This window comes from Pleurodeles waltl, chromosome 10 (genome assembly GCF_031143425.1).
Source record: "Pleurodeles waltl isolate 20211129_DDA chromosome 10, aPleWal1.hap1.20221129, whole genome shotgun sequence".
NCBI lineage: Eukaryota > Metazoa > Chordata > Amphibia > Caudata > Salamandridae > Pleurodeles > Pleurodeles waltl.
In genome coordinates, this window is record NC_090449.1 from 803847774 (window position 1) to 803862029 (window position 14256).

At 42.6% G+C, this 14256-nt stretch overlaps 1 protein-coding gene across 1 annotated transcript in view; it reads right to left on the bottom strand.

The window, feature by feature from the left end:
• DNAH11 (dynein axonemal heavy chain 11) overlaps positions 1-14256 on the bottom strand; it is a 2866633-nt gene that overhangs the window by 1125486 nt on the left and 1726891 nt on the right. The window contains exon 52 of the mRNA XM_069211469.1: positions 4564-4726. Within this exon, the coding sequence (XP_069067570.1) occupies positions 4564-4726 (163 nt within the window). The remainder of the gene's footprint in view (positions 1-4563; positions 4727-14256) is intronic.

Consider the following 14256-nt stretch of genomic DNA (forward strand, 5'->3'; position numbering starts at 1 on the left):
CATGTGATGCTTGTTTTTATTTGTAGTTTGGACATGACTATGTCACTGCAAACGGAAATTTGCAAGCGTTTTAAAGTAGCCTGTAAAAGCCATAATGGTCATGGGGAAAAATTGTGGAGACTGTTATGTTGTATTAGATCACATTAAAACGTGCACTTAAATATTACAGTACATAACATAACCTAAGTTTCAAAATCCTTCATGGATATTTCTTTTTCAGATGTTAACTGGAATCAAATCCAACCTTAGCATTCTGTATCAACTGTGGTTATCCAGTCATCATGTTTAAACAGGAGTGCATCGACGCCTTGTCAGGGGTAGTAGCGCTATATAAATACTATTTTCAGGGGTTGCGAACAGCAAATTCTACACCTTAGGTCGACACCTTCTACACCTACATTCTACACCTTAAGTCGAGGGCTGCCTATATAAGACAACATGAGCAAAATGTATCATGCATTTATATTATTTAAATGTTCTGACTTTAGTGCAGGATCAATCTGAGAAAGAAAATTAGCCCGACATCAAAACAAAAGCCCCCCACACTACAAAAAAGATAACCAAAAAAAAGTTGCCGAAATTTGCAAATCAGAGCAGTTTTCAACTTGCTGAGAAACGCTGTATAGGTGTTTTGCAAGGTATCGGAGACTACGTGCAATTGTGCTTGCTACTGACAATGTTTGTTGTGAAATCAGGTATCAATAGTAAGAACTGGCCCACCAGACCATTAAACAATCCAACATATATATAAAAAAAAGACCCACTAACTGACCTATCAGACCAGCCCTTCTTGCCCTGCCAGATTGCTATTTAAGGAAGCCACCCTGGTTTATGGAAGTGCCCTAGCACCTAGACCTAACAATAGGTCTGACGTTGGCTAACAGCCTTTTGGCAGTTATTTGTTTTGTCATAGTTTTTGCAAAGCTTCATTGTTTGTGAAGCCATCGGACCCTCATCACTGACATTAATTGGAACTACCTAGATGTGCTCCTTGTGAAAGGGAAGCATGTTGTAACTCGCACGGAAGGGAGCCAATGGCTGAAGTCGGCTGAAAACCCCTAGAGATAACTATGTGCTATTCATAATTTTAGTAAAAACAAAAAGGTCTTGGCTAAGAGACGTAAAAAAAGGCAATCGGTCTGGTAGTGGCTGCTAGTACCTTGCCTTTAGGAAAGAAGGCATGAAACAAAAAAAGGAAAGAAGGAAATCACAAAGGTGAGAAAAAAGGAAAGAAGGAAAGAACAAAAAAAGAAAGAAAAAGGCAAGAAAGACAACGACAAAGAAAGGCAGAAAAAGAGAAAGAAAGAGATGAAGAGGGAAAGAGAAAGAAATAAAGAAAAGGACAAAGAAAGAGACAGAAAGAAAAAAGGCAAGAAAGACAGAGAAAGACAAAAAAGAATGAAAGAAATAATGAAAGAAAGAACAAAAGAAAGCATGAAAGAAAGAAAGAACGAAAGAAAGAACAAAATAATAAATGAAACAAACAAACAAAAGGTAAGGGAGAGAGAGAGAAAGGAAGCAAAAGAAAAAGCGAAAGAGAAAGTGAATGAGAAGGGAAGAGAAAAACAGAATGAAAGAAAGACAATAGGTAATAAAGAAAGAATGCAAGAAACAAGACAAGAAATAGGAAATGGAAAAAAAAAGAAAGACTGAGAAAGAAGGCAAAAAAGAAAGAAGTAATAAAAAAGTAGGAAGGAAAAAATGAAGAAAAGAGGAAGAAACAAAGAAGAACAAAGGCAAGAGAGAAAGTAAAATAAGAAGGAGAAAACCAAGAAAGAAAGTAGGCAATACAGAACGAAAGACAGAAAAAGGGAAAGAAAGAAGGAAAAAGGAAAGAAGGAAGGAAAGGAAAGGAGGGAAGAAAAAGCAGTAATGCGGCAACGAAGGTAAGATAAAAGCATAGAACTAAAATCAAGAAAGAGGGAAAGAAAGTAAGAAAGAAAAATAAGGAAAGGATGAATGGAAGACAGCAGGAAGGAAAGAAAAAAGAAAAGAAAGATAGCAATAGTGAAAGGAAGAAAGAAGGAAAACAGAAAAAGAAAGAAGGCAGGGGTGGAAGAAAGAAGACGTAACTTAATACAGAACATTTTCAAATGGACACATTCTGTCCTGTTGTGAAATAGCAGTAGTGAGATAAACAATAAGACATTCCAAAATCAATGTACAGTGCCATTGCTTTAAGGCTGGAATGTGCCTTGGTGACATCAAATGCGTCTTGCTATCACATCAGGCTCTAAACATATGGGCAACACTGGCACTGAAGAGAACTACCTTGTATTTGGATGTGTTCCTTGCAAAAGAACAAAATGCATTCACTCAAAGTGAAGTTATCCAGTGGTTTAAGTAGACTGATCCACTGCCCCACGCTGTAGTGGGCGGAAGCAAAAAATTAATGACACCACAACAGACCAATGGATTAAGAGATAGCTGTCTGGGAGCCCATTTAAGTAATTATATTATACATACAATTTTAGTAAATTAAATCCAGACCTAAAAACACCAAAGAAGTAAAATGTACATCAGCCTTTATTCGAAGAGACATTGTCATCTAGATTTGGCAGTCAACAGGAGTTTATGTTTGAACTATAATTACATCATGTGCAGTAGTATTGCTATGAAAATGTGGTGTTAACCGCATACGTACAGGGGGTAAAACCTGATGAAAATTCTGTGTGAAAACAACATTTCACGTTTGCATTTAGGAAACCCTGATATTATTGCCTATCCCCGTTCCAGCCTGTGTAACTTGAAACTAAGCTGCAATACTGCACATAGGAAATGGGAAACGCTGCGGCATTGCTGAGTCTCCAGGCGGTATTATCGCATCATCTTTGGCACTCAGAGCAAGTTCCTAGTTTGCCTCCACGGCTTAAACAGTGTTTATCACCCATTCTTTGCAGTGTGCTGTATTGGCAGTATAGAGATAAGATGACTCGGACTCTCAGCAGGTAATTGACTTCATTTTACATGGAAAACTTGACAACGTGTTTGCAGAAGAGCATGTCGTTTCGGGGCCAACAAGTATTACATCTTCCTACAAAGATACATTTCCTACTTTCTTGTCCACCAGCTAATGCAAACCAAACGTTTACGGAATGGACCATTTCCACATTGAGAACAGCAACCAGATACTCTGGACAAATAACATAAATACCTGAAAATTAATTGTGAGCGGTTGATAGTGCAACATATCTGAACATCACGTTGCAAATAGACCCCTGATGCTAGCGATTCTAATTGTGATAAATTGGTCCATAAAGGATCCAGCAAAACAATGTAACACACAAGAAAGTACGATGCATTGTGATTGGCCAACCTGGTAGTTCATGCTGGCCTTTTTATATTTCATATTTTCTTATTTCTAAATAATTTTACTAAATGAATCCCACGAATAACTATTCTCTTAAAAACTGTTTTGAGGGAATTGTTCACTAATGTGCAGTATGTTGGTAATGAAACACTCAAACCTTAATTTCTGCTCTAGAAAACCATGCCTGGCTCGGTATTGTAGCACAAGTGCTGAACCTGTCCTACTGCGAAATACAACTTCAAAATAGACATAAAAAGTTTTATATCACCATAGGGTAAAATAGATTAACATTGCGAGATTTAACTCGTGTAATAATACTTTACTCGAATACTGTTCTTTCTTCGAACAGCACCCCCAATCATCAAATTGATATACTAAAGCAGATGAAACTCTGCCTCCCCACAACTAAACATTTTTTTCTGTTCCAAGCCTACTTTTTCATTACACCGTAAGAGCTAGTCTCCTAGAAAATTCTTGTGGGGAATGTTACCAGACACCCTTTTGCAACACTGGGTAAAAAACCGCGGGCCATATTATTTATGCAAGTTAAGTGTGAATATACTGCCATCCGAAATGCTCCATCGCATCATTTTCGAGCTTTTCCACTGAACGTGCCATATTTACCTGATATTTTTACTGTAGCCATCTATGCTCCATACAGTAATATTATACATATGTAGCGCATTCTTTTAAAGACATGGTCTCACCAAAACGTATTTTTTTATATTTAAATATATATGGGTGATGGTGCTCGGTTTTAATAGTGTGGTGTGGTAGAGCGTTGGTGCCCTACTGAGCAGTGGTATTGGGTAGTTTGTGGTGGTAATGTAGTTGTAGTGCGGTTTGTGAGATGGAATAGCGGTGGCAATAGTGCAATGATGGGTGATGTTAGTGTGGATGTGTTGGTGGTAGCACACTTCTGTCGTGTGATTGTTGGAGTGAAGTGATGGAGGGTGATCGCGTGGTAGATGAGGTTGTCAAAGGGTGACGAAAAGTTGGAACACAGTGTTGGGGAGGAAATTGTGCTGATCCAGTGGTTTGGCCATGTGATGATAGACTCATCAAAATGACCATGACATGACCTCAGGAAGAGAGTTAAACCTTTCTGTAACCAGAGCAAGAAATGGAGAATTCCTGTACATCTTTTGTAAATGATGAATTTGTGCGCCCAACAAGTATACATAGTTGTTCTTACAAAAAACAGTTGAAATACTTGTACATAATTCATCAGGTGAATGGCATGCAAATCATACCCTCAGATCTTGAATCCCGTAGGCATTTCTGAGTGTGATCTGAAAGACCTCAAGTGAGCTGATGTAAGCCGCAAGCCTTGATAGACTTTGTTTGCCACTGCCACCCACTCCAATCAAAAGAGCATAACCACGGGATGCCTGTAAGATACGGCTGATACGACACCTAAGGGAAAAAATAATAGAATATTGGGCCCAGAGAGGAAACCGGCATCATAGAACAAACATATACATACCTATAATGCCTTGTTTTCAGTAAATAAGGTATCCTCCAAAAAAAAGCTCACCAAAGTGAATCCTTATTATTTTTATTAGTATATATTTATGTTGAAGGACAGTTTTACTCTTAATTTTCAGTAACTCAGTGTATCCGTGCATAGTCTTGGAGAAAATTTAATTTTCCTAAAAAAGTTTTATGTACTCCATCATGCTTTCCATTTTGTACACTGAACTGCTATTAGATACATTAGCAAGGCACAACACAAGTACATTCACCAATGCATATTATTTTGTTTAAAAACTGACACAATTCGATAAAGTCAGCCACAATCAAAACAATTCTTCCTGCTTGTTTCAACTTCCCTATAATTTTGTCCATAATACATGCTATGTCATTTTTCAACTCCACTCACAAAGAGGAAAAGACCATCACAAGGGCCTTGTCACAAAGCATAGAAATGGAAAATAATGTTTTTTGTTAAATATTACTGATCATCCCTTTAAAACAACTTATCAAAGCCTCAAAATTCTATGCCACGTTTTATCTCGACTCATCCATCGCATGCCTATCAAATAAAAAAAAAGAAAAAGAATGGGGAGGGACATAGAAGGCACAAAAAAGGGAAGGCACACAAAGATGAACATGTCTGTATTTAAGCGTAGTGGCACATTAAAACCAGATCTATCAGCTTTTTTGTTTTTCTCAGTGGACCACCTTAAATACCAGGGGTATTACCAGACTTGATTATTTCGCTCGCTGTCCCATAAGAGTACGTTTTGCTTCCAAAGAGCCAAACGAGGCTTCATCAGGTTTGGGTTATTGTTCAGAGGGCACAGCTGCTTAGCACTTTAGACTGGACTGATGCAGGAACAAGGACAATTCATTATGTTTTGAAGTATTGTCACAACTTTTGCTGCTGGCGTGTGGCACATACTGTTGATGCTGTAGTGTCAGCTGTTATTTATGTGCTAGTCAATTCTTTTGCTTCTGTGGTCTCTTTTACTGTGGCAGATTGTTTACTCTGCTGTGGTTACTGATGTGATTAATGCTGTAGTTGTAGCAAATACCCAGGTGGTACCAGTTACTGCTGTTGCCCCGACTCATTGTCAACTGTGGAGACTGTTGTGACCCTTTTTATGGTCACTGGTGTTTCAATAGTTGTGGTTGCTAACGCGTCCCTTTATGACTAATTTATACATTCGGGGACTCGTTTTAGGCCAGTGAATCTTTCGATCCTGATTGAAGACACCTTAGGATGAGATAGCTAATCAACATGTCAATATGTCAATAACGTCATCAATATTTATTATAATAAGGCAATTCACTTTAGTCAAAGACATTTAATAAGACTCAGGACACCACCATGACTTTTCAGTCATGAATAACCACACCAGTTTAGTACGTTTGGTGATATTTATTCCCTATTAATTACAATTCTACTAGCAAGTTTATTAATCTCAAGACCAAGAAGCACAATAGTATAGTCACAATATGGCAACTCTGATAAGACTTCATCGAAGCAAGAATCACGAATATTAGAACTGAACATGGTGTCAACATAGATCAATCACAGTAGAGTAACGTTAGCGCATTGTTCAACAAAGTATAGATTCAGTCATTTGTCTATTTGCGTCTGTTTAATGAACCCCTTAACTAACCTCGAATTAGCATTGGCATGTTGGACTTCATGCAAAATAATTTAGTAACATCAATTTAGAAAAACCTCTAACTATGGTCTCTGTCAAAAGTAGCAGTTGGTACCTAGAAAGGAAAAGCAAACAGACAATCACAACATCATTGTCATATAGTTCCCCTCCGTATTGGGTCAGCACTCAGACTCTGTCTTCGTCCTCAGGACATCAGTTGATTCGCAATCGGTCAGGAACTCAGCTCAGGCAGGAAGGGCAAAGGCGTACTTCCCTCATAAAGGAGGTAAAGTATAAACGGGCAATATAAGGGCAAGGTTGGCTCCCAGAACCAAACAGCAAAGTCTCTATGCAGAGTGACAAGGTGTCTGGATCATAGCAAATCGCATCAGCATCTTCCTAACTAACTAACTAACTCATTTCCGTGTGTCAAGGGGTTTTATCCCTTTTTCGATGTCCATTCCCCTAAAATCATAATTGGCTAATGGGTTGTACCCCACTATCTCCATCCAATAAAGTTTCAATTATCTCATCAATTTTGTCACCCCATAACAGTTCTCACGCAGTTTATTGGTCCTTATGATTGACATCTTCAAGGGGTAGAATGTCCGGTATGATTTCATCCTCTCGTGGTTCTTTGCACATCTTTGTTAATGGCTCCATTGTCTGTACCATTTCAGGCGACCTTGTACCAGGTATAAATCTACACTGTTGCATTCGGCTAAAATGTTTCTACAAGCACGGATCTACTACAGTTACATTCAGCTGCTAGCTTTGGAAAAACAAGAGTTCATGTCCTTCAGCAAGTCAGCACACTGCATGTTAGAAAAACACATTTAATATGAGAGCCAGGCAGCTAGGCCTCGACTCATGCTAACTAAGGCCCAATGATTTATTAGCAGAACTCTAGCATATAACCTTTAATAATTAGTGTAAAACTATGTCTTAACATAATAATTCATCATTATTAGTCATTTTCATTAGTCCCCGTATATATTGATGGCCACTCCCCATGGGCACATTTCAAGCACGCATTTTGCAAAACACATTAGTACATTTTCTATGCAGCATTATTATACATTAGTTCATAAACATTTTCATGTTAATATTGATTATATATAAGCTACGCTCTCTCATGGTCACTGCTGTTGCATCACTTTGTTGCTCTTGTCACTGCTTTTGTGACAGAAGCGGTTGCTTTTGTGGTCTCTGCTGTAATTCCCGCTATGGTTCCTGCTGTTTGGTAAGTTTGGGCAGTTGTTGCTGCTGTGGGACCTGCTGTACTGGCAGCTAAGGTATGTACTGTGGTCCTTTTTCGCAGCAGCTGTTGCTACTGCTGTGGTTCTTGCAGTATTGGCAAGAGTAACCTTTTTCTGTAATTTGCTCACTGCAGATGTACCTGGCATGCTAGTAACTGTTGTTGTGTTGCTTCTGACACTGTGTCATTGCTGAAGTCCTGAATATGGTGAAAGTTGCAATCACTCCTGAAGTTTCTACTGCTGTCCTTACCATGGCCATGCTTTGGTTCCAAGATTAAGCAAGGCTGCAGTGTGAGGTACTGCATTAACATCGAGGATCCTATCAATGAGGGCTTGCGATGCGAAGCCGATGTTGAGGATGCGTCATGCAGCTGAGGCAATGCGCCGGTTCCGAGGAGAGAAGTCCAGCACCATTAGTGAGGCTGCCGTCTACTAGGAATGCGAGGTCCGCCTGCAACGAGGATGCGTCAACCAGTGACGCTTCCAATTGGGTGTGGTGCAGGTCTTTATGATGGGTTCCGTCCATGCAGTAGAAGTGATATGTCGATCCTGCTCAGGATTTTGCCGCACACCAGAGGAGGTGCATCTGTTCCACTGGATCCACCGAGGTTGGCAGAGCACTTTAAGATGACTTCCAAGGGTCCAGGACTAGGGTGGTACCAATTGGCAGACTGGACTCACAGATGGCAGTGTCAAGATGCAGGGGTAAGGTTGTTGGAAACCTTGTGTACCTGAAGGTTCAGATCAGGAGGCTGGCCAATAAACCCTTGGAGTCACTCTATGTTCTGAGTTCAAGATATGCAGCTCCAGTCCTCCTTACCCAGGCAAGCGGACAGGAGGCAGCAGGTCAGCATAGCAGGGCAGCAGTCCTTCAGTGTGCTTCAAAGCAGCAACACAGTGGGAGTCCTTTCAGCAGCACAGCAGTCCTCCTTCCTGTCAGAATATCCAAAAGCCCTGAATTATACTCAAGAGCTGGTGTCTGGGGTACAGTATTTATATCCTGTTGTGCCTTTGAAGAGGGAAGAAGCTTCTAGGGGCATACCTTTGAAGTGCATAGTGGCCCTCCCTTTCTGACCCTGGTTCCAAACTAACCACAGCCCTTAATATGGAGGCAGAGAACAGTCTTATCAAGTGTAAATGGAGCTGGGCTCAGCCCCTCCCTACCATCTGCCAGTGATGATCCATCCAGTCAAACCTAAGCTCCCCGTTGTGTGTAGCTATCTTGCAGGAATGCACAAAGCCCAACTGTTAACTACACCCAGTCATGTGACCCAGAGACAGGAACCAAATGCCAAGGCAAGACAATGCCAACTTTCTAAAAGTGTTTTTTTTTAATTGTAATTTAAAAACCGACTTTAAAGTAAATTAGGATTTTTCATTACAATTCCAGAGACACCAAACGTAAACTGGTTACCTGTTCCCATAAGGAAATTAAATTTATAAAGCATAATCAAATCAAATCATTAACATTTATAAAGCGCGCTACTCACCCATGCGAGTCTCAAGGTGCTAGGGGGAAGGGGGGGGGTTACTGCTGCTCGAAAAGCCAGGTTTTGAGGAGTCTCCGGAATGCGGAGTGGTCCTGGGTGGTCCTGAGGCTGGTGGGGAGGGTGTTCCAGGTCTTGGCTGCCAGGAAGGAGAAGGACCTCCCACCCGCCGTGGAGCGGCGGATGCGAGGGACGGCAGCAAGCGCGAGGCCAGAGGAACGGAGGAGACGGGTGGGGGCGTAGAAGCTGAGGCGACGGATGAGGTATTCCGGTCCCTTGTTGTGGAGGGCTTTGTGTGCGTGGGTGAGAAGTCGGAAGGTGATCCTTTTGCTGACTGGGAGCCAATGCAGGTGTCTCAGGTGTGCGGAGATGTGGTTGTTGCGGGGTACGTCGAGGATGAGGCGGGCCGAGGCGTTTTGAATACGTTGCAGGCGTTTTTGGAGTTTAGCGGTGGTCCCAGCATAGAGGGTGTTGCCGTAGTCCAGGCGGCTCGTGACCAGGGCGTGGGTCACGGTTTTTCTAGTGTCGGCGGGGATCCAGCGGAAGATCTTGCGGAGCATGCGGAGGGTGAGGAAGCAGGCGGAGGACACGGCGTTGACTTGCTTGGTCATGGTGAGAAGAGGGTCAAATATGAAGCCGAGGTTGCGGGCGTGGTCTGAGGGGGTCGGTGCGGTGCCGAGGGCCGTGGGCCACCAGGAGTCATCCCAAGCGGACGGGGTGTTGCCGAGGATGAGGACTTCCGTTTTGTCAGAGTTCAGCTTTAGGCGGCTGAGCCTCATCCAATCTGCGACGTCCTTCATGCCCTCTTGTAGGTTGGTCTTGGCGCTGGCGGGGTCCTTGGTGAGGGAGAGTATAAGTTGGGTGTCGTCGGCGTAGGAGGTGATGATGATGTCGTGCTTGCGTACGATGTCGGCGAGGGGGCTCATGTAGACATTGAAGAGTGTCGGGCTGAGCGATGAGCCTTGAGGTACGCCGCAGATGATCTCGGTGGGGTCTGAGCGAAACGGTGGGAGGTAAACTCTTTGAGATCGGTTTGAGAGGAAGGAGGCAATCCAGTCCAGGGCCAGGCCTTGGATCCCGGTGGAGCGGAGGCGGGTTATTAGGGTGCGGTGACAGACGGTGTCGAAGGCAGCCGAGAGGTCGAGGAGGATGAGGGCGACTGTTTCACCGTTGTCCATCAGGGTTCTGATGTCGTGTGTGACTGAGATGAGGGCGGTTTCAGTGCTGTGGTTGGTTTGGAATCCGGTTTGTGAAGGGTCGAGCAGGTTGTTGTCTTCCAGGAAGGTGGTAAGCTGTTTGTTGATGGTCTTCTCTATTACCTTGGCAGGGAAGGGGAGGAGCGAGATGGGGCGGAAGTTTTTCAGGTCGCTAGGGTCAGCCTTAGGTTTCTTTAGTAGGGCGTTGACTTCGGCGTGTTTCCAGCTTTCGGGGAAGGTAGCAGAAGAAAAAGAAGAGTAAGGTAATAAGGTATCCCAGATATTATACTTTAGGAGAGATAGGCCTTGTAGTAGTGAAAAAAAAGAGTTTTTCACTACCAGGACATGTAAAACTAAACAATGTGGTCCTACTTTTTAAAAATGTTCACCCTGTCCTTTGGACTGTTCAGGGCCTAACCTAGGGGAAACATATGTATTAAAAAGGAAGGTTTGGCCCTGGCAAAAGGTTTACTTTGAAAGGACAAAATGGCAGTGTAAACTGTGCACATACGAAGTGTAATGGCAGGCGTGAGACATGTTTAAAGAGCTACCTAAGTGGGTGGCACAGACATTACTGCAGGCCCACTAGTAGTATTTAATTTACAGGCCCTGAGCCCAGGTACTACCACTTTATTAGGGAGTTACCAGTAAATTGAATGTGCCAACTGGGTATAAGTCAATCTAACATGTTTCAAGGAGAGAGCACAAGCACTTTAGCACTGGTTAGCAGTGGTAAAGTGTACAGAGTCCTAAGACCAGCAAAATGAAGTATGAATAAAACAGGAGGTTTGAAGGCAAAATGTCAGGGGAAAACAATGCCAAAGATGGCAGGTCTAACACAGAGAAAAAGCTTTTGGTAATCCCCATGTGCTCCCTTGTGGTGCAGACGTTCATTATCCAGTTGGCCTGTGCACTACCCGAAGCCAGATTCCTCAAAGAGGACCTGCATGATCTAAAGCCCTTCAGACAGCTAGCTCACACCTGTAGATCTGAATGCTGTCTGACCCCTCCTTTAGTGTGTGTTGTAACGGTTTATGGTGCCTGTTATAAATGCACAGAATAATTAAATCAATCAGTTTAGTACAGAGCTACCTTTACCTGGGATCCATTTACTCACATTCTGTAGGGCAGCAAGCCCACAAGTTACCCATTACTCAAGATACCAGACAAACCTAATCCTAAACAAGTAAATAAGCTAATTTCCTAATTCCACAGCTCCTGAGGTTCTACTTTTCCTCCCCTACGGGTTGCACCCTAATATTATTGTGTTTGTGACTGGTTATTGTGGGATACGTTTTTCTGAATTGTACTGTTTAATGTGTGAGAAATCAAGCTTAAGCTAATTTCATATGTTCTTCCATTTTTAATGTGACATTGTAATGCACCACATCCTTGTTGGAATACAGAACTGTGAGCTTTACACAGAAAGACTGAGATTTTCCCCTACACACCGAATCCCATATACCTAATCAAGGACATCCTGGTTGTCCTAGGCTGAATTACATAATATGTATCTAGTCACGTCACCTGAATAGACTCTGAGAACATCCAAATCTAATGTAATAGTATAATAAATGTATTCTGTAGTAAAATGTTTCTTCTAGCTTATGCCTCATTGGTGCATATCTTGGAGACCATATACTTGTTTAGTGAATGTATGAAAATCGTTGTCTAAAGTTCTATAGAAGGACCTGTTTTTTCCCTGTTGTGTAGCTCACCCTTTTCCCACTTTTAAAAGGTGAACCTATGCTGGATTTTCTATTGAACGTTACAGAGCTCTTTGTGCTCATGATTTATATACAATTATGCTAACAGACTGATGGTTCAGCTGATGTATTTTGCTCTTATATACTTTAAGGAAACTTTAGCTGTCTGTCATTCCTATTGAGAATGTCACAGCTTTATTTCAGTGTGCTAGATTCTATAAACTAGAGACGGGTCCAATCGGGGAGCACAGAAGTCTTTAAAGGGACTAGAATCCTCTTGGTCTAAGTAAGCAAACGAGACAGGTTTGCATGTTGACGGTATTGACCAATAATATTGTTTTAGAAGTTACCTTATTTTGGTAGAATAATTAAGATGCTCCTGTGTTTTCTAATGTTTAGAAACTTGTTCACAAACTGTACAGCATTTGTCATCATTTAGAGATCCGGTGTACAGTGCTGAATTTTATTTTTGTGTTATTTTGCAGCTTTATTCGATTTGTTCAGATTAGAATACTTGATTAATATTTTATTTTACTTGCACATAAATGAATATTTTTATGTATTAATAAAGTGTTTTCATACAAATTAACACCTCTAACTTGACAGTCTGTATTCCAAAATAATTGTGTTATACTAAACATAGACTCAAACTTCCTGCAAAGATCTCCGAGCAATATCCTGACTTCCACCTCAGAGTGTGAAAAAGGTGTGAGAGGACAACTTTCTACATATCCTCTGCTCAAATTAACTCATAACAATACTAATACTGTACTCATATTTCCCTATACTAATCCACCACTGATTCTTCTTGGGTTCCGGAGTAGCGTGCTACTCGCCAAAAAGCCCTTCAACGCCTCGTCAGGGGTAGTAAGCGCTTTATAAATACAATTACAACTACCCCAGATCAGACTCAGGGGGTCATTCTGACCCTGGCGGTCATGGACCGCCAGGGCCAACGACCGCGGGAGCACCGCCAACAGGCTGGCGGTGCTCCCATGGGCATTCTGACCGCCGCGGTACAGCCGCGGTCAGATACGGGAAACCGGCGGTGTCCCGCCGGTTTCCCGCTGCCCAAGGGAATCCTCCATGGCGGCGCTGCAAGCAGCGCCGCCATGGGGATTCCGACCCCCTTACCGCCAGCCTGGTTCTGGCGGTTTTGACCGCCAGAACCTGGCTGGCGGTAACGGGTGTCGTGGGGCCCCTGGGGGCCCCTGCAGTGCCCATGCCATTGGCATGGGCACTGCAGGGGCCCCTTAACAGGGCCCCACCAAGATTTTCAGTGTCTGCCAAGCAGACACTGAAAATCGCGACGGGTGCAACTGCACCCGTCGCACCCCTTCCACTCCTCCGGCTCCATTCGGAGCCGGCATCCTCATGGAAGGGGGTTTCCCGCTGGGCTGGCGGGCGGCCTTCTGGCGGTCGCCCGCCAGCCCAGCGGGAAACTCAGAATTACCGTGGCGGTCTTTTGACCGCGCAGCGGTATTCTGCCGGCGGGACTTTGGCGGCGGCCTCCACCGCCCGTCAAAGTCAGAATGACCCCCTCAATGTCTTGTTTATGGGAAACACCTGCAGTTTCAACTTTTATATTCCGCTGGTGCTCCTAGGTGTTTTCTTGACTAATATAAATTTACCTTGCGAAGGGTCTGGTCTGGGCTCTAACAAAGATCATAAAAATAAAAAAATAATCACTAAGACATGATGTAACGTTTGTGCCTTCAAATGTTTATTAACAATTAAACGTTGGCATCTGACGATAAATTCACAGGGATATTTTATGATGAGATGATTTAAATACAGCAGATCAGCCCAGCCATCTGTTTAGATATCTTAGTTGTACAGAGACTGACAAAGTCTTCGGATTACAGCATATCCCACACCATCATAAAATGTGATGTGAAGCAAATTAAGTTTGATAAGTGCCAATATATGTCCTTTATAGGTTTTAATACACCTCTACATGTAGGGTGCATTTATGTTGGCTGACTGTATTCATAACGGCGACATTTGAAGTTGAGATTTGAACACTTCAGTACTGGTTAAGTATATGAATGTATTGTTTAGTGAAGGTCAACTTTTAGCAATTACGTGGCTGGGAGGGGAGAAAAGAGATTGCACCCAAAGGGGTTATTTTACAGCCCAAGACCTGACAGGAAAGTCTCTGAATATTGTTACTGATGTCAGC